This window comes from Cotesia glomerata, linkage group LG4, assembly GCF_020080835.1.
Source record: "Cotesia glomerata isolate CgM1 linkage group LG4, MPM_Cglom_v2.3, whole genome shotgun sequence".
Lineage (NCBI taxonomy): Eukaryota > Metazoa > Arthropoda > Insecta > Hymenoptera > Braconidae > Cotesia > Cotesia glomerata.
The window spans coordinates 20,915,088-20,941,401 of record NC_058161.1 but is presented as its reverse complement, the minus strand read 5'-3'; the positions used below and the strand labels follow the sequence as shown (position 1 = coordinate 20,941,401).

Here is a 26,314-nt window from a genome sequence, read left to right as displayed (position 1 = left end):
TTACACATTTTTAATTATAAAAAAAAAAAATTATTACAATTATAATTGCTCAAAAATGAACTTTTCACTCAAAAATTCTATAAAAAATACTAATTCTTTAAATTTAAACCTTATTTATTCGAAAAACATTATTAAAAATCTAATTTTTTATCAAAAGTCACTTTTTTTGAACCAAAAAAATTTATTATAATAATAATTTCTCAAAAATTAAACAAGAATGACTTTATAAACCCCGAAATTCTCTAAAAATAATTTTCAGCAATCAAAAAAAAAATATTTAACTATTTAAACATCAATTAATCCTACTAGGTACATTCTTACTGCCTATTTAATAATTTTCAGTAATATAAAAAATATAACAGTTAATATTTTATATAAAATATCAATACTCAAATTTTCAGACACTTTTATCACTAAAAAATAAATAAAAATACCGATTAATAAGCCTTGACTAAAGAAAAAAAAAAACAAGCAATAAATTCCTAAAAAATAGCTTTTAAGAATTGTAAAATTCAAGCAAACTTTTAATTCTCAAAGCAGCGGTTCTTTAAACTTGGTTAGAATAATAATAAATAAATAAATAAAACAGCAAGTACAAGTTCATCGTACTGTAATTAATAATAAAAAAGTTTGTAATAAATTCGGAGAGGAAACTTAAATGCTGATTAAAATATACTTTAGCTGGTAATGATTCTATTCTAGTATTTTCACATCACGGTAACGTGATTATGCAATTGTCTCTTTATTTTCTTTACCGCTGACCTGACTCAACTCGTTGAGTCGGCCTTGAGCAATCTGTTCATTTGAATAATCCTTTTTTATTTTAATTTTTATCGCGATATCGCGGGCCAGTAATTAGAACAGCAATTATTAGCCGTAAGATCGATAATAAAAATAATAAAAAAATTAGTTATTAAATTGTTGGTTGTAAAATTACTAAGTTGTGTTATGTCGCCGTCATAATAATGAAAGATGATGTCATACATTTTAAATGAGATATATATAGCGTGCGTGTTTACTATTTATATATGATATCTTGTATGTTGACGTTGAATTATTTTTAAGGAGTGTCAAATAAATTATCTTTGAATTATTATCATTTGTCTTAATAATATTTCATTTTTTATTTATTTATTTATTTATTATTTGTTATACTTTTACGGAAGCTGATGAATGGCAAGTAATAGTTAGTGTTTGTGAGTGAAGAGCATCTTGGAAATGAAAGCAGACACAAAGGATAGGGGTTGTTTCTACAGAAAATCGATACTTTCCTACTCACGCGCAGCATCCCTAGCTCTGTTTATTTTTTTCTCCTTTACCGCGGTCATTGATTTCAGTTATTTAAATGGAGCATTTGTGGCATAACTCCAGTAGAAAAATATTACTGGTTATTGTAAACAGTTTATAAGTTTTTTAATAATTATTAAAATTTTTTAATAAATAGTTAAAGTTGGATTTGTTGCTAGGAAATGGTTGCTAAGGGGCGGAGCTAGTTGCTGAGGGCGTTAAAAGTTGCTAAGTAACGGTTGCTAAGGGGCGGAGTTTAGGTTACTAAGGTTGCTAGGCAACTGTTGCTAAGAGGCGGGACTAAAGAAAAAATTAATATTTTGTATCATAAATGATTATTAAATTGTACTTATTATAAATATTCATGCTGATTTTGTAATAAATAAATCAGAAGCAAACTCTCGAGATTTTATTTCTAGGAGGCGGAGCTAGAATTACTAAGGTTGCTAAGCAACGGTTGCTAAGGGGGCGGAGCTTAAGTTACTTAGGTTGCTAGGCAACTGTTGCTCAGAGGTGGGGATAAAGTTACTAGGAGGCGGAGCTTAAAAAAATTAATATTTTGTATCATAAAGAATTATTAAATTAAATTTTTCTATAAATGTACAAGCGGATTTTATAAAAATAAATTAGAAGGGAATTTACTAAACCTTTGTTGTTAGGAGGCGGGGTTAGGGGGGACGGAGTTAGTTGCTAAGGAATTTTGACGTTGCTAAGAAATAGTTGCTAAGGGGCGGAGCTAGAGTTACTAAGGTTGCTAAGAAACGGTTGCTAGAGGGCGGAGCTTAAGAAAAATGTAATATTTTGTACTCTTAATAATTATTAAATTATATTATTTATAAATATACATGCTGATTTTCTAAAAGATAAACCAGAAAATAACTTATTGAGCCTTTGTTGCTAAGAGGCGGAGCTTAAGTTACTAGAAGGCAGAGCTAAATAAATATGTAATATATTGTGTTAGAAATAATAATTCAATTAAATTTTTTATAAAACAACGTCCTGATTGTTTAATAATTAATTCATTTGGGAATTTATTAAGTTTTTGTTGCTAGGAGAAGGAGCTAGAGTCACTAAGGTTGTTAAGAGGTGGGGCTAAAGTTACTAGGAGGCGGAGCTAAAGAAAAATTAAATATCTTGTATTATTAATAATTATTGAATCATATTTTTTGTAAATGTACCGATTAAAAAAATTAATTAGAAAGAGATGGTTGCTAAGGGGCGGAGTTAGTTACTAAGGGCGTTAAAAGTTACTAGGAAACTGTTGCTAAGAGACGGGGCTAAAGATAAATTAAATATTTTGCACTGTAAATAATTATTAAATTATATTTCTTGTAAATATACTTATTAAAATAAATTAATTAAAAAGGAATTGTTGCTAAAAGGCGGAGCTAGTTACTAAGGGCGTTAAAGGTTGCTAGGCAACGGTTGCTAAGAAGCGTGGCTAAAGTTTCTAAGAGGCGGAGCTAAAGAAAAATGAAATATTTTGTATTTATAAATAATAATTAAATTGAATTTTTCTATAAATATACAAGCTGATAAAATTATATAATTTATGAAACGTGCTAAGCATTAAAATAAAAAAAAAGGAGGGCCAAAAACAAGATCTAGATATGTAATCTCGACACGCCTTAAAGTAAATTTTTATATTAACTTATTGTCGTGATACCCAAGCGTAACAAATTGTCTACAATAGAACAAGTATCATATTACTGATTATTTAAAACCGAGACAGTTCTCGTAGTTAATGGTGCTTGACGTCGTTAAAAACAAATAAAAAAACTGCATTAAGATGGCAGACATTTGTCGAATAAAAATTACTATTTCATTTGCTGTACTTTTTTTCGTCTCAGTATTAATCGAAGAAGAGCAGCCAGAAGGCTACGGATGTGGTAATCGATCCAAGCATGAGTAGCCAAGGGGAATTTTTTTACGGCTTCCTCTTTGGATTAGCCTTTCGTTTACCGCGGGATTCCCAAGCGAGCCTTGTAAGATTCATTACAGAGGCCTCCACCGCTCATTAGGGTAACAACCCTCTAATCACCTGTCGGTACGGCAGAATTCCAAGTTACTGGATTCCCCTAAATTCCTTCAATATTCATTTTTTCTTCTGTATTGATACTAATTCTTTAATAAATTTATGTTCCAGGTAATCTATCTATTCCATCAGCGCTTCCACAGACATTTTTTATCAGATTAACAAAAAAAAATAATGAATGAGCTGCCTGTAAGTAAACTGGAGCTCAAAAGAGGCGTTTGTAATGTAAGAAGATAGCAAAAAGCACTGCCAGAAGTCCCTTAGCTTGTAAAGGCTCCGTTGTGAGCATTAATGTCAGATTGGTAAGAGTATTAATTAAGCAGATGGATTTAAAAACAGGGCTTGGTATTTACTATTTAAATTAATGGAAGCCTTTAATTCTTACACAGAAAAAAAGGTTGACTTAATTATTTTTTTTAGTAAAAAAATGTTTTTTTGACAAGAAATTTCACAAGTATAATAATTAAGAATTCAGACTTTGATATTTATTATTTTGTACCTAAAAAATGAACTTATGATATGTAAAAAGTATAAAATAAAGTTAGTAAATTTCTAATACAACCAACGTCAATATTTACAAAGTAAAATGGTAAATTTTAAACGCAACGCTAAAAATCAAACTGTAATTATTGACTTGCTTAGACTGGTAAAATGTATATTTTAAAAGTATAATTTTTACTGTTTGAAATGTTAAATTCTCTCAGAGTGAGACCCCCTTTTATTTCATCTGAGTTCCCCTTCTTCTCATAATATGGACTATATATTGAAATGGCAATTTTTACTGTTTGAAACTGTAATTTTTAACACGCTTTTTTTTTTTTTTTTATTAGCTTCACCTGTATGTTTGTTTGTAACCGACCCTTTTGGGCTCGATTTTGCCCTACTTTGAACGATCAGATTTGATTCAAACTTTGCACACCTCTCAAAGGTCGATGACAATGCAATAATCCGATCAAAATATCCGATTATCCTAATTAGATTCGCCAGGATTAATTAATTTTTTTCCGCATCCTTTGCATGCGAGTAAGAGAGAGAGAGCGCGAACTACGCATGCGTGCAGTTCTAGACTTACTCTTTCGGGCACTCAGTTCAGCACAATCTTATAGAGACTAATATGGTAGTTGCGTCTTGTTCCTTATACTTACATATATGTTCCGACAAATCTAATACGCATTCTATTATCATTTTATAATATCCAAAATATGTTTATAACCGTGATTTACCAAAAAACACTTCGTATTCACAACAAAACAAAATATTCAGGACAGAAATATCAATTTATTTATGTTGCGGAATAAAATTTGGTAACCAGCATGACCTTGGATCTGCAGTCGATAAGGTCACCAACTGTTAATAAGATGAAATTTTCGGAGAGGGAGCCTGAGAAACGGCTACCGCATCCAAGGAAGGCAGCAGGCACCCAATTTCCCCATTTGTCTGATTAGTTACTGTCTTAGAATAAACATCAGTGATTTTCTGATTTTTTTGAAAATCATTGATTTTTATGGCACGATACTGAAATTATTGAGTACTATAGTTCTTCAAGACGCTTTATTAAATATATAATCTAAAAGTAGCCAACATTTACTCAATCTCACTTTAGTAGTAAATTGATTTAATGATAAAAAATGAACAATAAATAATAATTTAAAAAAACTAAAAAAACACGCTTTTATAGAAAATCAAACTAAAAAACAGAAAATAAAATTTAATAAATTTGGATTAAGAATAGTGTAAATAAGAAATAAATGTACATTATTGTAAAAAAGCGTGGGGTGCATAGTGTCAATAGTTATAAACATTTTATTGACAAATGTGTAGAAGAATCATCACTTTGATAATGTCATAAAACGCACTTTAAATGCACACTGATAGAAGGATTTGTTTATAGTTAAAAATATTTGTTAATATTTAACAAATCATTTATTAGAGACCACTTTTTAGTCCTTAACAAATATTTCTTAGTATTTAAAAAGATTTATTAATATTTAATAAATGAATATCAGATTTATTAAATACAAACAAATCATTTTAAATACTAAGAAATATTTGTTTGATACTAAAAAATGGTCTCTAATAAATGATTTGTTAACTATTAACAAATATTTTTTTAATACAAATAAATCCTTCTATCAGTGCACCCCACGCTTTTTTACAATAATGTACATTTATTTCTTATTTACACTATTCTTAATCCAAATTTATTAAATTTTATTTTCTGTTTTTTAGTTTGATTTTCTATAAAAGCGTGTTTTTTTAGTTTTTTAAAACTATTATTTATTTAAGATAAAAGAGTCGTTATTTACTATAGTGACAGCTACTAATCACTTATTTTGGATCTTAAATTATAAATTGTGGCTTTTATACTTTCTACATTAAGTTCTGTAATATTTATATTTTTGCCACCCCGATGTCCGCTTTACTGTTTGAAACTATAAAAATTAACCGGAATTCGAGTGAATATTACAGTTTACTTTTTTCCGTGCAGGCACCCGATAAATTTTCTTACCAAAAATTTTGTTCTTCAGTCAACAAATTTTTCTTTCAATGTAAACTCCAATGGCCAAGGTGGCATTCATTAATAATAAATCTATAAAACGCTCTACACTAATTCAAATTCCGAGGTCACGGCTTGATTTTTACTCGGTCTGGAGGTGAAAGGTCGTAAGCCGATGTTAATATTTGAAGGGGAAAGTGACTAAAATTTGCCTCATATCTTATGCATCAATCTAGAAGTTGTTGTGTGAGTTACTTTACTTTATTGTAGTAGGTGTGTTGATTGAGGGGATATTAAAAACGTAGGTGTGCTACGCTTAGGCATGAAGGTCTGTAGGGTTGGGTTAGATGGCTCTAGAATCGGACTACGCGCAGGAGCAGACCCAGGACATTGCTGGCAGTCTGTCGGAAAGGACTAAACTTCTCAGTTCATCGTCAGCTCTTTTTTACTCCACGTAAGTTCCTTCACACTCATTATTCATTAGTAATTATTCATTAATAGCCACTTTACTCAATATTCTTCAAATTAGTACTTTAAAATCAGCAATTATAATTAAAATTAGCATTCACTAATGCACCCTTCAATGAATTATGTATCAGTCAGGCTGATTAGACATTTTAAGTAGGTTAACGTCCACCTGATACAGATAACACTATCAGGAGCATCGTAATGCACTCGCATGTTATTATTTAGATCAATAGCCGGCATCTTCTTCCTACAATTCCAATTCTGATCATTTTTTTCTTCAGTTAATTATTATATTAATACATCAATTCAATTTACCGCTGATTCAATTTAAGGAAACCCTTCAACTTAAAATTATTCGAGCGTACCGTGTAAATTGAATTAGCTTCGATTTTTACGTCACTTACAAGCCGACAAATCGATCTCGCACTTTTCTAAATTCAGTCAAAGGGTAAATAAATCCAAAGTTATAAGCATGTAGTTTTTAGTTTAGTGTGATTATCAAGTGTGCGTGCTAACCTGATGGTACCACGCACGAAATAGCCGGTGATAATATATCATCCTTGATCTAATGGTGTCTCCATTTTAATTCAACGTGAGTTTCTTTTTTATCATAATTGATACATCAGAAAATAAATAATATATTTTTCGACAGTTCCTTTGATACGCTGATGGATCAATACTCAGCCAAGTTAATCGTATATTTGTATTTGTATTTGTATTTCCGGTGAATTTTTTAGAACAAATTGTCAGACGTCATTTTTACGGGAAAGTTTAGTTTGATTTAAAGTATGTTATTTTATAGGGAATTTATATAGGAAAGTATGGATTCTTATGGTGAATTTATATAAGTGGAATAAACATAGGCTTTGTAGAAACGTGACGTAGGCCAGTGAGTAGCGTAGAAGACTGTCAACCATGAGATACCGGGTTCAAGTCCATCAGACGCCAACAGTTTTTTCATTAGATAAAATTACAAAATCCGTTTTTCAGAATTAATTTCAATTAATACTTAATTAATAGCAATTGCTTCATAATTATTTTTAATTTTTTAAATAAATTTTTTTTCGCCTGATTAATATGGGAATCTATGTAGGATCCTACCCTGGATTTCTATATAGGAAACCATATTGGAATCTATCCGAAAACGCCATGTGGAAATCCAGGCTGGTTTCCCATGTGGACTTTTTTGATAGAGCACCTTATTCATCTTAAGCACCTTATATGGGAATCCACATAGGAAAGTATGGATTCGTATAGGAACCCATAGGAATCCACATAGGAAGTATGGATTCCTATAGTGAATTTATATAAGTGGAATAAACACAGACCTTGTTAGAACGTGACTTAGGCCAGTGAGCAGCATAGAAGACTGTCATCCATGAGGTACCGGGTTCAAGTCCATCAGACGCCAGCAGTTTTTTCATTAGATAAAATTACAAAATCCGTTTTTCAGAATTTATTTCAATTTATACTTAATTAATAGCAATTACTTCATAATTATTTTTAATTTTTTAAATAAATTTTTTTTCGCCTGACTTATATGGGTGATTCTCTGTAAGGATGTTTTTTGCTGTCCCAGGCATTTTTTTATTAGAAAAATTGTTATTTTGTTACTGAAAAAATTTTATTATGAACGTAAAAAAACATCTCTATTTGGAGCATTGAAAACTAAAATGAAATAAATTTTGGTTTTTTTGCTATAAATTGGTAAACCACCAAAATAACAGTCCCTGGGCTGTTACATTCCCAAAATTAAAACTTTAAGATTAAATTTTAAGTTATTCGTCCATAATATATAATTTGGTCCATAATATTTATAAACTTAATTAGTTAACTAACAATCTTCTTCAATAAAAAGTACCGAAAATTAATTTGTTTCATTAAATTCATTAAACCAAAGTTTGTTCCAGGCATTTTAAGAACAGTCCCCTGCCAGAAGTTCAAAGCCAAAAAAAAAATCCAGCGTGTTATTTTACCTTTTGAAAAGTTTATAAGGACCTAACTAGCCTTGAGTTAATAACCATAGGGCTGTTAGCGCTTTATCGGCATTTTATTTAGTGTCAAAGCACAGTTTGTGCTGGAAATATGTGTCTTTGCCACTTCAAAACTCAGTCCCCTGGCAACTATTTTTATTTATAATTTATTTATAAAATTCGATCCATAAGTCTTAATATTATTCTAATTAATGTAAACATTCATTGAGAACTTGAAAAGTTGAATGCATTGAAATAGTTTGCTTGATTTTTCTCAATTTGATAAAAAAAAAAAACAGTCCCCTGGCAAACAGTCCCCTGTGATGTTATATGGCAAAAGATACACAAATATCGAAAAAGCAAAAATTAATTTGGCTGTTTATTTATTATGATTAAGATGATAGTTTTGTAGCCCTTGTTAATTTGTTTTTCTAATAAAATCAAAAATAATTTGGTCGGACAATTTTGTACAGATTTAAGACTTCCTTACAGAGAATCACCCATATGGGAATCTATGTAGGATCCTACATAGATTTTTTTGATAGGGTAATCTTTAAAATTTGTGTATTCATGATCGGAAACTAATCAATAACGTGATTGCATTTAAGAACTCAATTGTGGATAAATCACTCCGGAGAATGTGTATATGGATTTAGGAGTCTAAAAACACGCGCGATGTTACGTTAACCCCGAGATTGCATATTGCACACAACAGTTGCGACAGACATGCCGTGATCTGGATAAATTTGTCTAAAATTATCTTTGTTGTTTACAAAACATTTTTATATAAAACTTCCTGGATTTTTTTATCTACAATTCAATCTTTAAAGCATACTATGCTTTCAATTTCTAATTCTTGTCATTGATTCTTGGACTAAAACTTCTTCCATATTTTTGGATATTAATGCTTGGAGAAAGTAATCAAAGGGAAATATAAATAGGTGATGAATAAAGACATTTATTTGTGGCAAACACGAATGAAGGTATGTGTTAGAGGTAGAGTCAAGGCTAATTCGTTGTTGGAAGGAAATTTTGTTGCTCAGTCATAGATAGACATGACTATCTAGTACATTAAAACTCCATACGAAGGATAAACCAAGTTAGCTTTGTAATCGCGTGTCTCGGGGAGTTTATGTACGTGCCTTCAGTCAGCACCCTCCTCTTTCATTGGGTGCTCTCTATTCCCGATTCTAACATGATCAAACCCCCTAACACACAATATCACGAATAGCACATTCGTGACTGTCGATTTTTTGTTTTTATCGTATCGGTACTAGAAAAATCGAGAGCCAATAGTCATTCAGGTCACAGTTGCTAAGAGTTTACTCTACATTGATAGAAGGATTTAGTTTTATTTAATAAGATTTAGTAACAAACCTTTCATTACTAAATATTTAGTAGTATTTTACAAATGATTTATTGGTAATAAAGAAAATCATTTTTTAAATAATTTTACCGTATAATCTAACTTTTTTACTCAAAACTAGCAACCCTGCAGTCGCTATATGACTGCTGTAAGTTGTAAGCTATAAATAAATAAAATTTTAGTTTGTTAAATAATGAATTTTGTTAAATTGCACTGTACTTTTTTAAATATTGACGTTTTCAAAGATATAAGCTCATCCTGATGTCACACTCATCAAAAGCTTTCTATTGAGTACCCACTTGCATTTTTGATATATTTTTCATATATACAAATATATAATATATATAAGTATATAAAATATATGAAAAATTGATATGGGTACTCAAATGAAAGGTCTCGATAAGTGTAACATCAGGATGAGCTTATATCTTTAAAAATGTCAATATTTCACAAGATAAAAGATAATTTCTTTAATATGTAATATATATGATATATATTTTAGAGATATAAGCTCATCTCGATATTACACTCATGAAGAGCTTTCATTTGAGTACCCATATGCATTTTTGATATATTTTTCATATATACATATATATAATATATATAAATATATAAAATATATGAAAAATTGATGTGGGTACTCAAATGAAAGGTCTCGATAAGTGTAACATCAGGATGAGCTTATATCTTTAAAAATGTCAATAATTTATGTCAATAAATTATATAGTATTTTGTCAAATTATTATATTTTTAAAGATATAAAGTCATCATAATGTTATACTCTTCAAGAGCTTTCATCTGAGTACCCACATGCATTTTTGATATATTTTTTTCATGCATACAAATATATGATATATATAAATATATAAAATATATGAAAAATTGATGTGGGTACTCAATTGAAAGATCTTGATAAGTATAATGCCAGGGTGAGTTTATATCTTTAAAAATGTCAATAATTTAGAAATTAGATAGTATTTTGTCAGTTTACTATATTTTTAAAGATATAAAGTCATCATGATGTTACACTCATCAAGAGCTTTCATCTGAGTACCCACATAAATTTTTGATATATACAAATATATAATATATATAAATATATAAAATATATGAAAAATTGATGTGGGTACTCAAATGAAAGGTCTCGATGAGTATAATCCCAGGGTGAGCTTATATCTTTAAAAATGTTAATAGTTAACAAGATACAAGGTAAATATTTTTTTTTCCCAAATAAATGACTAAAAATTTAGTTTTTAACATAGTTTATTCAATCCTTCTATCAGTACTCTATCTACAAATCTATTTTGGTCAATTATTTATGTAAAAACGCACAAAGTATTTTAAAAGTAATCACGGCAATAGACCAAATGTACCACTATCTACACCTATGACGACTAGGAGGTGCATTCCATGATTAATTAGGTCGTTAAAGTAAGCTTAATTAGAAACCAAAATTGGAGTAATCACGCATTGGACACAATCGTTGAATTTGGATTTATAATTCGTGGTAGTAAAGGTTGAAGAAAGCTAATGCCTTTGGTACGTAACAGGTCAATGCCGGGCAAGTCAAGTCAGCGGTCAAGGAAAATCAATTTATAAGTTTGTAGTAAAGTTCTTGTTGGTAAATTATGGACGATCAGCCGGCCAGGGGACCACCGGTAAGCTTTACTAATCCGAATAACAAATAGGGTACTACTGTTTAGGGATTAGAATGTTGCTAGGTGATTTTAGGAATTGATTTTTTCTCGTGGCAGGTACCGTCTTTCACGATAATCGATCTATGCCTAAAACTATAAACATCCTTACAAATATAAACTCGAGTGTTTTCTCTAAATAATTCCAATTAGATAATAAGCACAAAATTTTTTCAATAAAATAAATTTTTTAGCTTCAAAATCAACAAAGACCAGCGTCACTTTCACCGCGATTCCCGTCAAACGAAAGCGGACCTCGTCTAGGCCAGCCTCCACCGAGTCTCCACAGACTAGACAGCCGCAGTTCTTTATCACCACAATTTCCACCTCGACAATTTCCACCACGGCCTCAAAATCCGCCTAGTAATTTTCCACGTCCTCCTCCCGGAGTTCCAGGCCGATTTCTTCCTCCAGGTTCCATCAGACCCTATCCAGCTCAGCGAGCTCCTTTCAATCCTCAAGTACAAGCTTCGAGCCAAATCCGCCAGAGGCCGCCACTAGAATCTTCCAACTTGCGCTTCGCTCCGCCACGAATAGTGACCAATAATGAAGGCTTAAAGACACCGAGAGACAAAATGGAGGACGATAAGAGACCTATGTCTCGCGCTGAAGAGGATGACGATGACGATGACGTCGTTATGGACGATAAGGAGTCTGTTGGGTCTGCTAAGGACAATTTGAGCCTATCGGAATCTTTTGTCTCCAAAAATGAAGGTCTTAATCCTGGAACTAAGCCTTCAACTCCTGTTCCAAGCCCTAGTCCTAAAGCTTTAAGCCCTGTTCCAAATCCTAGTTCAATTCAAAAGACTCCAACATCAACAGCAAGTCCTAGTCCAGCTCCTAAGACTCCTACACCAACAGCAAGTCCAAAAACTGAACCTCCAAGTCCAAAAATAGGAACTCCAGTACAGAGTTCTAGTCCAAAAGCTACTACTCCGGTTAAAACTCCAAGTCCTAAGGCTACTACACCGGTACCTCCTAGTCCTAAAGCTGCAACTCCAGTTCCTAAAGCTCCAACACCTGTTCCAAGTCCTAGTCCTAAAGCTGAGACTCCAATACAGAGCCCAGGTCCAAAAAATCCAATAGCAAGTCCAAAAGATTCAATAGCAAGTCCAAAAATAGGTACTCCAGTACAGAGTCCTAGTCCTAGTCCAAAAGCTATTACTCCTGTTCCAAATCCTAGCCCTAGTCCTAAAGCTACTACACCAGTACCTCCTAGTCCAAAAGCAGTGACTCCTGATCTAAAAACTCCAACACCAGTAGCAACTCCTGGTCCAAAAACTCCTTCAGCACCAAGTCCTAGTCCAAAATCAATAACTCCAAGTCCTAGTCCAATTCCAGGATCAGAAGACTTGAAAAGCGATCAAGAAGAGCAATCTAGAGCTTCGTCTAGGTTGACTAAATCTCCTACCAAGTCTCCAAACTTATTAGAGCCAGGATCTAGGTCTGTTACTCCAAGCCCTGAGATCAAAGGATTTGACAACGGAAAGCCTAGACCACTTACTCCTTCAGTTTCTGCTAGTCCTTCACCAAAACCTCCAGAGTCTCCGGTTCTATCGTCACCTGGTTCTAAGACACCTAATACTCCTGTGGCGGCTTCTCCGAAGCCGCCAGCTACACCGAAAACTCCCGGAACTCCTAAAGAGGAAAAGAAAAAGACTACTTTTGCGGAAGATACTATAGATGATGAAGAAAATAGTGGAAAGGCTACGAGAGCTGGAACTCCAGCTGTTGTCGACAAGCCTGATCCTCCTGATGCTAAATCTATGAAGCGGTCTGCTTCTGGACGGTCTATCAAATCAGGTTCTTGATAATACTTTTTAGAGAAATTTTGTTTTTTTGATAGTTTAATTAATGTCTGTGGAAATTTAGTAGCTTGATGGTGGTAATTTTGAAGGAATTTTATTTATTGGGGTATTTTTTTTCTAGAAGCTGCAAGCGAAAATGGAGCTACGGGAAATGGAGTAAGTATTTTTAATGGTGTAATTTGTTGGGGAGGTGCTATTTTTTGGTTCTGATGTTGAAGCAACCGTCGACGAATGGAGTAGCAGTCTCGCCGACGAAAAAAGCACCGACAAAACCAAAAACTGTTGGCTCGCCTATTAAATCACCGAGTAAATCTATCAAGTCGCTACCGAGGACTCCGGAAGCTGGACCTCCGTCGACTACCGAGAAAAAAAGTAAGTTTGGAATTTATGTCAATTTAAGGAGATCCAAGTACCCTTCTAGTGTAAAGAATGTCTATAAAAAAATAATACGTACACGGGAAAAAATTTCTAGGAAAATTTACGATACAACTATTGTAAAGCTGGACTATACTTTTATTACTATTAATTTTCAAATATTTTAGAAGAAAATTTACTATTTATTCACGAAATTTTACTACTTACTATTGTAAAAAGTAAGAGATTAAAATTTCCAGTGCTGCCTTTGTATCTTTCCAATAGAACTATAACAAATTTTACAATAGTTGAATTAGAATGTTTCTCAATTAGTGTGAGCGATGGCCATGCACAGCGCTAGACTCCGAGTTTATCTAAATGTGAAAGGAACTGGGTACTAGTTTACCTCGGATAGCGTAGAGAGAGAGTCTCTGACTGCCAACAAAGAGTTCTGGGTTCGATTCCCGGATAGGACGAAAATTCCGATCTTTTTTTCGGTTACTGTATAAGTACCAATTAGTCCAACCTCCTATCTCTCTCCCTCTCTAAAATTTCTTTTAAAAAAACCGTCTGTCAATTTTTACAATAGTTGAATTGTAAAGTTTACAAACACAAAATGTATAATTTGCTCTATATTATTCGACTTTTTAAGTTTCTTGCTAGCCTTGTTTGTTGGATAAAATTTACAATATTAGATCGTCAAAATTACTAAATGAGAAGTATAGTCCACCGTTACTATTTAATTTAATAAAAATTACAATAGTGAAATAGTAAAAATTCCTTCAATTTTTTTTCCGTGTAGAAATACTTTTGCTATCGTAAAATTAATTTTTAAATTAATTAATAACATTTTTGAGGAAGTTTCCGAAAAATTTACTCATTAAATAATTATTACACTTGTATACACTTGACAACATCGCAAGAGTGTCCCGAACCTTAAAATTTATTTATGTTTACTGTCTAACTAAAATGACTAAGATCTTCTAGCACTTAAAAAACCGCGGTTACTTATGCTTTGGGTAACTAAGCAAGCGGTGTTGCCAAGTCAAATACAAGACTTTAAAGAACGCAAATTCCGAGTGATTTTTCATAAAAAATATAAAATTTCTCAGGTTGGCAATAGCCTAATCGGCTCGGTACCTGCATTTCGAAAGAGTGGGACCAGGGTTCGATTCCGGCGCGCACCAATATTTTTCAATGATTATAAACTAAGAATATGTGCGTTTCATTGCCAGCCTCTGTACCGGTCGGGTTTTCTGTGGTTTTCCCATATAGTTATGGAGGTAAAATGTCATTATAGAAAGTACCTCCATACTATTTAAGACCGTAATGCAAATGCAGGTACTGATTATAACGCGTAAGTCGGCTACAGTCGCAGCACATGTGTGTCGGGCATGAAAGAAAAAATCCTGACATGCAGGGGGGTGGGGACGAAAAAGTGGTTGAGATTTATAATGACGGGGTTGAGAGATTATATTGCGGAGAAAAAAGTGGAGAGACAATAATTCCCCACCCTCCCTTGTAAAACACTCTACAGTAATACAAGTAAAACCATCCTCAATTATAACCTCAATTATAAAATTTCTCCGTAATACGTTCGGAAAGCTACTTTTTTATTGTTTTAATCGAAAGCTTATTATTTTTTCAATCAAGTTCAATGAAAATAAAATTTTTTTTAAATCGTTATTCGCATTAAATTTTTAACCAAATACACGGCTGGTGGAATCTCTATTCACATGTAAAAATTACAATTTTTAAACCTAATTATTTGATTAAATATCCCGAAAATCTACTGTTTTTTAATTTTTTTATTAATTACTCTCTGTAGATTGAATTTACAAATTTTCAGGAAGTTTTAAAAATTTGACTACTTCTCGTGGATATAATGGAATCATTTTCTTTTCAGAAGTACCGATGAACAAAGTTCAAGTCGGCGCAGCACCCTCGCCAAACCTGAAAACAGTTCGTTCAAAAATAGGGTCTCTGGATAACGCGAGCTACAGACCTGGAGGAGGTAAAATAAAAATTGAGAACAGAAAGTTGGACTTTAGCAACGCCCAGCCGAAAATTGCCGCTAAAAATGATAAATATATGCCGAGTGGAGGCGACAAAAAGGTGAAGAATATAAATAACATAATATCGTGTTTTTTATTTCTTTATCGATGCTCTATTTTTTGTAATGTTTCTTTAACAACGTTGCCAGCTAAGTGGATTACGATTGATAAGATTACTCGGAATTTTTTAACTTGATTCCAGATAACTCAAGTGAAACTACAGTGGAACGCTAAACCAAAAGTCGGATCACTCGATAACGCGACTTACAAGCCCGGCGGCGGTGATAAGAAAATAGAAACTATCAAAGTTGACTTCAAAGACAAAGCCAAGCCGAAAGTCGGCTCCAAAGATAACGCTAAGCACGTTCCAGGTGGCGGGACTGTCAAGGTATAATTTTATTCACGAGGTCTGAATTTTTGAGATGAAAATTTGGAAATTTTGTTATAGCATGACAGTTTTTGTTAACGAAACCGCTGCCTTTTTAAGAATTTAAGGCTAAAATTTAAATAGAGAACTTGCAAGGGGGATTTTTCTAAAATTTAGTGACGTCATTAGATTTGTAGAGTAGCGCCACCATATGGCGGAATTTTAAAATATTTATGTTGGCGTTGTCAGTTTTAAAAAGAAAAATATACAGACGTTTCAGTAAATTTAGGTTGTAATTAATCCTTCATCAGACATATTATAATTATTTAAATGTCTATTCATTTTAAAATAACTATATAATAGATAATAATTAGTTTTTACTCCCAGATAATAGTTATTTTTTAGGTTAGCTGTTAAACTGAGGTTGTTATTTAAGGTGGCGCTGTCTACAGAAAATACAACGTCTATAACGACATTTTTATTGGCTCTCACCTTCAAAATATATTATTACGTTACGACCAATCATAAGTCTTTTTTTTACACGGCAAAATGATCGAGTTTTTATAAAATAAATTTGTAAAAAAATATAAATTTTCTAGAACAAAAATAAAAAAACTCCCAATAAATGTTTTCTATAATTAAATTAATTTTTATTAATATTAAATTAATCCAAGTTCTCTAAATTAAAGCCATATTTTAATTATTTTTTTAAAAAATTTTAATTATGTAAAATTTAATAATGAAACCTAAAAATTTAATTTCTTTGGTTAATTTAAATAGTTTTCAATAATATTTAAAATTAATTAAATTTTTATAAATTTCTAAACCTCTAAAAATTAATTAATTATTTTTAATAGCTTTAAAATTTATAGATAATATTTATAATATTTTTGTTCTGATATTAAAATATTAATTTTTACAATTAAAAAATATTAATTCTGTTAATTTTTATAATTAAAAAATAATAATTCACTGTTATTTTTTAATTAAATCTTTAATTATTAATTAATCGTGTAAAATTGATTAATTAAAAAAAAAACTTCCGAAAAAAATATTTTCTATAACTAAAAAATTATTTTTTATTGATATTAAATTAATGCAAGTTCTCTATTAAAATTAATCAGATCGATTTTCTCGAGCGAGCTAAATGATTATATTACCAGTATAAGTAATTGGCGGAAGTAATTACCAAGTCCGACTAAAATTACAATAAATTATAAAGAGAAAAAAAAAAGGACCAAGCGGTTTCTTGGAACAGTAATAGATAGATTTTACTCGTAAAAAATGACATGTTTCGATATATTATAATAATTCTAGTAGTTATTTTTTGTGAGTCAGCGTTAACAAGGTCTCTCTCTCCTAATTAGTCTCATTACATGTATCGAGTGTTTGTAAATAGACGCGTAGGAGAGCGAAACTTTGCATGTGGAATGACATTTTCGCGCCCTAGAATTTATTTTTATGTATGTCGATAAAAGTACCAAGAGAGCGGTCAGTTACAAACATACAAAACTAATTTTAATTAATATTTAATTTAAATTTTGTTAATTTTTATTAATAATCAGTTAGCATGATTATCATAATTTTTATCATTATCATTTTAATTTTCTCACACCAGTCGGGTGCGACGACGCCCAAGACACCCCAGGAGTTTTCCGACAATGTAAGTCGACGCTGATATAATTTGGCGAGGTTTTGTTATTTTTTACAAACAAGTGCACATATGACCTTCTTGATTAATGCTTGCTTTCACTTTTTGCATGCGTTACTTTTTTTTTATAATTAAATAATTATTGTCTATCTTCATTTTTCTTATATAATTGATTTAACTATGTCACGCTTGTTAATGGGGATGATTTTCTAAGAGAACATTTGCATAATTGAATGGTAGATCGAGACACAGAAGATCGATATCAAAGCGGAGAGCAAAATCGGCTCGATGGATAATATGAAACATAAACCAGGAGGCGGTGATAAGAAAATCTTCGATGACAAAGATTACTTACGGCAAATGGGGGGTGCTTCTAATGCACAGAGTGTCAACGGTAGTGGTACTCAGGTAACTAAGACCTGTACCTAAACTTTTTTTTTAAAAAACTATTTTTCTACTGATAAAAAATTGAATTTATTTAAGAGAATAAATTTTGAAGATTATTTTGAAGTTTTTTAGATAAAGAATTTATTTTAAAAAATTTAAAATATATATTATGAAAAGAATAAGAAAAATTTTATGTATTCATGTGAAAATGCTCTATCTCTAGATACATAATTAAGAAATGACCTTGTATATTGTGAAATATTGACATTTTTAAAGATATAAGCTCATCCTGATGTCACGCTCATCGAGACCTTTCATTTGAGTACCCACATCAATTTTTCATATATTTCATATATTTATATATATTATATATATGTATATATGAAAAATATATCAAAAATGCATGTGGGTACTCAAATGAAAGCTCTTGATGAGTGTAAAATCATGATGAGCTTATATATTTAAAAATACCATGAGTTTGATAAAATACAATGTAATTTCTTAATTAATGACATTTTTAAAGATATAAGCTCACCCTGGCATTACATTCATTAAGACCTTTCATTTGAGTACCCACATCAATTTTTTCATATATTTTATATATTTATATATATCATATATATGTATGTATGAAAAATATATAAAAATGCATGTGGGTACTTAAATGAAAGCTCTTGAAAAATGTAACATCAGGATGAGCTTATATTTTTAAAAACATCAATAATGAAAAAGTACAGTGCAATTTAACAAAAGTCATCACTTGTTTATCTTATTTATTAAATAAAAAAAATTTTTTTATTAAAAATTCTTCATTTAATTAATAAAATAAATTTTTTAAGTCAAGAATTTTTGATTAAAAAATAAAATAAATTTTCTAAATAAATAATTTTTCTATCAGTATCCTTTCATACTATAAATTTCAATTTTCACAAAACTATACTAAACATTATTCTAAAATTTCAACTGCATCACATGCACGCTAATCACACTATTGGCTGCCGAGAAGGTCTAGAAAAAAAAAAAAAAAAAAAAAAATCCCGCGATCTACTAACATAAAAACCAGAAAAAAAAAATTCTGTTATATGTCACAGAGTCCTGTACCATCATTCTGTACCAGCGATGGGAACAATGGTCTGCCCACCTCGGACGAGAATCTCAACCAGGAATACTAGAGCTTTTAAATCACTTTTGACACTTTAATTCACGCATTAATTAATTTAATTACTTAAATAAAAAAATCAAAATATTGAGCGACTACGAAGAAAAAACATTAAAAGATCTTTCAGACGATCCTGCCGCGCATATCGCGCTTTTTTACAAACAAAATCGCCATCGTCATCTAACGCACCAAGATATCGAGAGAGATAATTGCTTGTTAATTTGTTAGAAGAAAAAACAAAAAAAAAGAAATAAAAACTGAAAATTGTTATCTGAATTAAAATGATTTTTTTTGTCATGTATATAGAATATTTGTAATTTATCGTCACTTTAAACACTATGTAATGATTGTAATAAAATATACACAGTTAGATATCACTTGTATCGCTTGATAATAAAATTATTAATATTAATATTAATATTGATAATAAAAATATACATTTTTAAAGTAATTGTAATTTTAATAATCGTTGATACGATTTATGGAGACTAATAATTATTGAATATTATTAATTATTATATATTATATATTAATATTGAATATAATTATTAATTATTATTATTATTATTATTATTATTATTATTATTATTATTATTATTATTATTATTATAGAGATGTCACGACTGTATGCTATTTAAAAATTTGAATTGAATTTAATTGAGAGATTTATTGTATCTGTATCTTGAAGATAAAAAAAAAATTCGTAGAAATAATATTTTTGTTTTTAAATTATATTGACGCACTTTATTTAGTTGCACCTATCCTTTATTTTCCTTTTGTTTATACACTGATAGAAGGATTTATTTACTATTAATAATTTAATTTATTTTAAGACAATTATTTAATTTTAAATTGCTTATAAATAAAAATCATCTTTATAAATTATCTATAATATTAAGAAAATAAGAAAAATTTTGTGTCCAGGATGCATAATTAAGAAATGACCTTGTATCTTGTGAAATATTGATATTTTTCAAGATATAAGCTCATCTTGATGTTATACTCATCAAGACCTTTCATTTGAGTACCCACATCAATATTTCATATATTTATATATATTATATATATAAATATATGAAAAATATATCAAAAAGGTGAGTGGGTACTCAAATGAAAGCTCTTGATGAGTGTAAAATCGGGATGAGCTTATATCTTTAAAAATGTCAGTAATTAAAATATGATCTTGTATCTTGAGAACTATTGACATTTTTAAAGATATAAGCTCATCCTGATGTTACACTCATCAAAACCTGTCATTTGAGTACCCACATCAATTTTTCATATATTTTATTTATTTATATATATTATATATATAAATATATGAAAAATATATCAAAATGCATGTGGGTACTCAAATGAAAGCTCTTTATGAGTGTAATATCAGGATGAGCTTATATCTTTAAAAATGTCAATAGTTAATAAAATTCAGTGCAATTTAACAAAAGTCATTATTAAATCCTATGATGTTAAAAATCTATTTATTAACAGTTAATAAAGCTTATTAAATATAAACAAATCCTTCTACCAGTGTATAAATAATATTTATTAAATTAAAATTAACAGACATTTTTTAACTTTAAAATTTTTTTTTCAACTTTAAATGTCTACTAATTTTAATTTTATAAATTATATATCAACTTATCAAAGCTAAATTTTAATTTTTACAGACAATCTTAAAAACTACGCACGATTTTCGTCACTTTCACAAATTAACTCCTTAATTATAATAATTAAAAAACTAAAAAAAAAAATTTTTCAAAGGAAAAAGATCCGAATCCACCGCCATCAACGCCAACAAGAATTCGTCCAACGTCAATAACCCCAATGACACCTGAAGCCTTACGAACAAGTCTGATCGCCAAGACACCAGAAACATCTACTGAGCCTCCAACAGTCCGCGCGTTGACGGCGACTTTATCTAAACCAGCGATCCAGACTCCACGAATGGCTCCAAAGTCGCCTAAATCACGGCCTCCAAGCTTAGACTTGTCCAACTCCAGCTCTAGCAGCTCACGAAAATCATCTCCGACTGTCCATTTTCCTTCTATAGCTCAAGCCTTGCCAGATGTCCTGCCGGAGCAGCGAGAGCCTGTCAAGTTTCCTAAGCTAGAACCTCACACTCTTACCAATCGTGCGAGACTTGCTTAATTGCTAAATAAATAATAATAATTTATTGTTAAGGCCACGATTTTTGGCTTTTAGGAATTATACTGGTTTAAATTTTAATATTGCGGCGGAAATATTTGGTTTAAAAAAAAAATTTTTAATTAAAGTTGTTCAAAATTTAATTTTCTAAAAAAAATGTCATGATTTTTTTATACGACCAATATTTTCGCCGTAATTAAAAAAATTAAGATTCATTATTAATAATTCAATTTTTAGATAATTAAAAAAAAATCTTAATTTTGAAATTACGGCTTTCTGATTGGTCCTAAGAAAAAAATTATAAGAAACATTTTTTTTAGAAAGTTAAATTTTGTCTCTTATAATTTTGTTCTAGAACTAATCAGAAAGCCCGTTATTTCAAAATTAAAATTTTTATAATTATCAAAAAATTGAGTTATTAATTATGAATCTTAATTAAAATTTATTTTAATTAAAAATCAAAAATCCTGTATATCGACGTCCTAAGAAAATAGTCTAACTCTATTTTAGAGAATCGTCCATGTTTACGATGAAACAATTATTTAAAAATTTATTATCACTTTAAAACACCATTTGATATCTATTAGAGGTATAATATTTTGGTTTGGATCATTCAAATAATTTATTTTTCACCCTTTACAAAATAAGGAGTTAGACTATTTGCTTATTAGACCGTCGATATAGTTATTGCTATTATTGTTAACTTACTTTTAAACTTAATGAATAAAGAATAATAAGGATGCACATAAAGAGGATTAGAAAATTTATATATAAAAAAAAAAAATATAAAAACATACGCTCCCCGAAAAATGTCATTCAGACTTTATTTCTTTCTTCACTATCAACGGACTTATCAGCTTAACATCATCAAAAAACGGGTGGCTCAACGCGTTCATTGCTGTTACTCTCTTGCTTGGGTCGTAGGTCAATAATTTCTGGAATAATTATTACAAATTAATTAAATAGAAAAATAGAAAAAAATAAAAATAATTTTATTTAATCACATTATTAAATTAGAAAATTAAATAAAATTAGAAAATTAGAAAATTAAATTAAAAAATTACTTAATTTTTACTTAAAAAAAAAAAATAATTTTATTTAATCATATTATTAAATTAAAGAATTAAATTAAATTATTAAATTAAATTATTAAATTAAAAAATTAAATTAAAAAAATTACTTAATTTTTACTTTAAAAAAAAAAAAAAATAATTTTATTTAATCATATTATTAAATTAAAGAACTAAATTAAATTATTAAATTAAAAAATTATTTAATTTTTACTTAAAAAAAAAAAAAAAAAATAATTTTATTTAATCATATTATTATTAAATTAAAGAATTAAATGAAATTTTTTAATTAAAAAATTAAATTAAATCGTTAAATTAAAAAAATTAAATAAAATTATTAAATCAAAAAAATTAAATAAAATTATTAAATCAAAAAAATTAAATAAAATTATTAAATTAAAAAAATTATTAAATTAAAAAAATAAATTAAATTATTAAATTAAAAAATTACATAATTTTTAATTAAAAAAAAAAAAAAGTGACTAATTACCATAAATAAATCTCTGGCATTGGTATCAAAGTTAGGAACGACATCATCCAAGTCTCTAGAGTCCCATTTAGGAAACATCGACTTATAATCCGGTAACTGAGATACTCCGGGCCAAATAGTCTCATCTGGAGTCCCTAAAGTCCGGAAAATCTTAAACAACTGATCTATTTCCGAGTCCCCGGGAAACAAAGCTCGTCTGGTTGCCATTTCAGCGAAGATACAACCAAGACTCCAGATGTCGACGGCGTAAGAGTACAGTTTGGTGCCAAGTAATATTTCGGGAGCTCGGTACCACAGAGTTACTACTTCGTGGGTGTACATTCGCATTGGCAAGCCGAATGATCGAGCTAGACCGAAGTCTGCTAGCTTGATGTGGCCTTCGTCGTCGATTAGTAAATTCTGGGGCTTCAAGTCGCGATGAAGGATCAGGTTCTTGTGGCAGAATGATATGGCCTTTAGTAATTGGTGCAAATAACTCTGAAAATTATTTTTAATAAATTAAATATATTTTATAAAAAATTAAATTTATATTATTAAGAGAATAAGAAAAATTTTGTCTCCAGGATATATAATTAAGAAGTTACCTTGTATCTTGAGAACTATTGACATTTTCAAAGATATAAGCTTATCTCGATGTTACACTCATCGAGACCTTTCATTTGAGTACCCACATCAATTTTTCATATATTTTATATATATATATATATATATAGATAGATAAAAAATTTATTTGGCTCTGGAACCTAAGCGCCCTCAAAGCCATCAATATTTAAATTACATTGGTTTACATAGGTTACAAGATTACTTAACTAAATAAAGGTTTACAGTTAGATTTAATTTCAAATGTTATAAAATCCAAATAGATTATTTAATACAAACAAATAACTTAATTTAAAGTCATAATAATCCTACAAGAAAAAATATTTAAATAAGATCCAAAATAAAGATTGCAATTGTTAATTGCCATGTTCAAAAAAGTGATTGAAGCAAGCATTTTTAAATTCAACCAAATTATCTACAGCCACAGTCTCAGCTGGCAGTGCATTCCAGATACGTATGCCATGAATTAAGAATGAATTATCATACATGACATAATTAGCCTGCGGTATACGAAGATAGTCTTGTCGGACATCACCTCTACGCAGTGCTACAGGCAAAAAATCTAGTTTTGAGCCGAATAGCTGCCGATAATTTAGTCGAATTTCCTTATAAAACAGACAAGCAATGAAATAGTCTTTTCTCGCTGTAAGCTTTAGCCAACCTAACTTTTTGAAATATGGAGTAACATGTTCATATTTTGGTACTTTATAGATAAATCGAACACATGAATTCAATTTACGCTGCATCTTTAATAATAATTTGTTTGACATATTCGTATACGCCGCACAACAATAATCAAAGAGAGGAATTATTAAAGTAGATACTAGCTTAATACGTAAACTTTTACTAAATATTTCATTGTTTATTTTTAGTTGTGCTAGAATACTCATAGCGCGATTGCACAAATTTGTTACTTGATTCTCCCATGAGAGAGTACTATCTATAGTCACCCCAAGGTATTTTACAGTGCTACTATAAGGAATAGCACACCCCTCCACAAAGATTGTGTCGGCTAGTCTGCACTCATCACTACTAATTTTTGCTCTACTATATATATGAAAAATATTTAAAAAATGCATGTGGGTACTCAAATGAAAGCTCTTGATGAGTATAATATCAAGATGGGCTTATATTTTTAAAAATGTCAGTAATTAATAAATTACCTTGTATCTTGAGAAATATCGACATTTTTAAAGATATAAGCTCATACTGATGTTACACTCATCGAGACCTTTCATTTGAATACCCACATCAATTTTTCATATATTTCATATATTTATATATATTATATATATGTATATATGAAAAATATATCAAAAATGCATGTGGGTACTCAAATGAAAGCTCTTGATGAGTGTAATATCAAGATGAGCTTATATCTTTAAAAACGTCAATATTTAAGAAAATACAGTGCAATTTAACAAAAGTCATTAATTAATAAAGCAAAATTTCATTTATTTATAGTTCACAAGTCACGGCAGTCACGTAGTGACTGCAAGGTTGCTTGTTATTAAAAAAATTTCTTACAAAAAATTACCTTGACTAACATACTCCAGTGCATCGCATTGATGCTAGTGACCTTCATAGAGTCCAAGAATTTTTTTAAATCTTGCTGCAAGTACTCGAACACCAGGTACAGATCCTTGTTGACATCGCCGATGACTACGTCAAATAATTGGACAATATTCGGGTGTGTCAAATCTTTTAGCAGAGAAATTTCTCTGATAGCTGTTGATGGTACGCCTTCAGTTTCTCTAGTTAATTAATTATTGAAATAAAATTTAAAAAAAATTAATTTTTACCTTAATTTTAAAATAACAATTAATAGTGTTTTATTTTTGATATTACTGCGAAAATATTAATCGTATAAAAAAATCATGACATTGTTTTTAGAAAATTAAATTAAATTCCACAACATTTATCTAAGCCCAATATTTTCGCCGTAATATCAAAATTTAATTATAAAAATAAATTTAGCAGATATTGAATAATTTTTTTTAACAAATAAATTATGGCAAAAAAATTGACATTTAAAATTTTTAAAAAATAAAAAATGCAAGTTTTTTGGAACAGTTTTGTTTATTAAAAATAATTAAAAAATTATCTAATGACTGCTAATTTTAATGTCATAGTTTAATTGATTTTTTCAAAAGGCAAAAATCTCGCTCTTAATTAATAAAATAAAATAAAATAATTATAAAAATTAAAACAAAGGCGAGGGCGCAATAAAATAAGCTGAATGATGTGGTGCTATGACCAAAAACAAAGCATAACTCCACGAGATTCAACTTAGCTTAATGCGTTTTATTAGTTAGCGTCACCGCAAGCAACAATACTTCTCTTGTTATAACAGCTGATAAGCAAAAAAAAATAATTATTAAATATTGTTAATAACAATTGTTAAAATTGACAAACAACTTGCGGCAAACTTACGTCGCCAGTCTTATTCTTTTCAAGGCCACCATCTTGCCAGTTATTTTATCCCGCGCTTTGTAGACAATTCCATAAGTACCTTCTCCTATTTTTTCTATTTTATGAAAATTATCCATAATTACTTTTTTTAATTAATTAATTATTTTATTATTTTTATTCCGCGAGTTTACTTGCACGCGATCCGGCTTTTTAGTAAACAAACATCAACGAAATTCTTATAGTGCTGCGCTCTGGTGGCGAAAAGAACAGATTTAAACCGTCAAATTAAAAAATATTATTTTTTTACTACAAATTAAATTATTTTATTAACAAATTTTACTTAAAAATTAAAAAAAATCATTTAATAATTATTAATTAATTTTTTAAATAAATATTTATTGAGTATTTTAATAAAAAAATTGAATTAAAATGATAAATATCAAGCGCAGATTTGAATTTTCTCCCAACGAGCCCTCAGACCAATGAGAGGCGCGCAA

At 29.7% G+C, this 26,314-nt stretch overlaps 2 protein-coding genes across 7 annotated transcripts; one reads left to right on the top strand and one right to left on the bottom strand.

The window, feature by feature from the left end:
• The first annotated feature begins 11,176 nt into the window (after nucleotides 1–11,176).
• LOC123263824 (nascent polypeptide-associated complex subunit alpha, muscle-specific form-like) lies at nucleotides 11,177–21,314 on the top strand. Of its 6 annotated transcripts, none has more exons than XM_044726836.1 (9): nucleotides 11,177–11,284; nucleotides 11,515–13,123; nucleotides 13,250–13,284; nucleotides 13,347–13,500; nucleotides 15,389–15,597; nucleotides 15,739–15,924; nucleotides 17,522–17,566; nucleotides 17,795–17,962; nucleotides 20,862–21,313. In XM_044726836.1, the coding sequence occupies exons 1-9, from the start codon at nucleotides 11,255–11,257 to the stop codon at nucleotides 21,246–21,248; spliced, it is 2,823 nt and encodes a 940-aa protein (XP_044582771.1). In that variant the 5' UTR covers nucleotides 11,177–11,254; the 3' UTR covers nucleotides 21,249–21,313. The 6 variants fall into 6 exon arrangements, with proteins under 6 accessions (XP_044582771.1, XP_044582773.1, XP_044582772.1 ...); XM_044726840.1 differs by lacking the exon at nucleotides 20,862–21,313 and adding an exon at nucleotides 19,033–19,378 and having other exon boundaries at nucleotides 11,178–11,284; XM_044726838.1 differs by lacking the exon at nucleotides 17,795–17,962 and having other exon boundaries at nucleotides 20,862–21,314.
• A 730-nt stretch (nucleotides 21,315–22,044) lies between these two features.
• Nucleotides 22,045–26,051, bottom strand: LOC123263844 (cyclin-dependent kinase 2-like). The gene is made up of 4 exons (XM_044726877.1): nucleotides 25,839–26,051; nucleotides 24,943–25,159; nucleotides 22,806–23,282; nucleotides 22,045–22,180 (listed from the first exon to the last, which is right to left on the bottom strand). Exons 1-4 carry the CDS (start codon nucleotides 25,952–25,954, stop codon nucleotides 22,058–22,060), a joined length of 933 nt encoding a protein of 310 aa, XP_044582812.1. The 5' UTR covers nucleotides 25,955–26,051; the 3' UTR covers nucleotides 22,045–22,057.
• Between the last annotated feature and the right edge of the window lie 263 nt (nucleotides 26,052–26,314).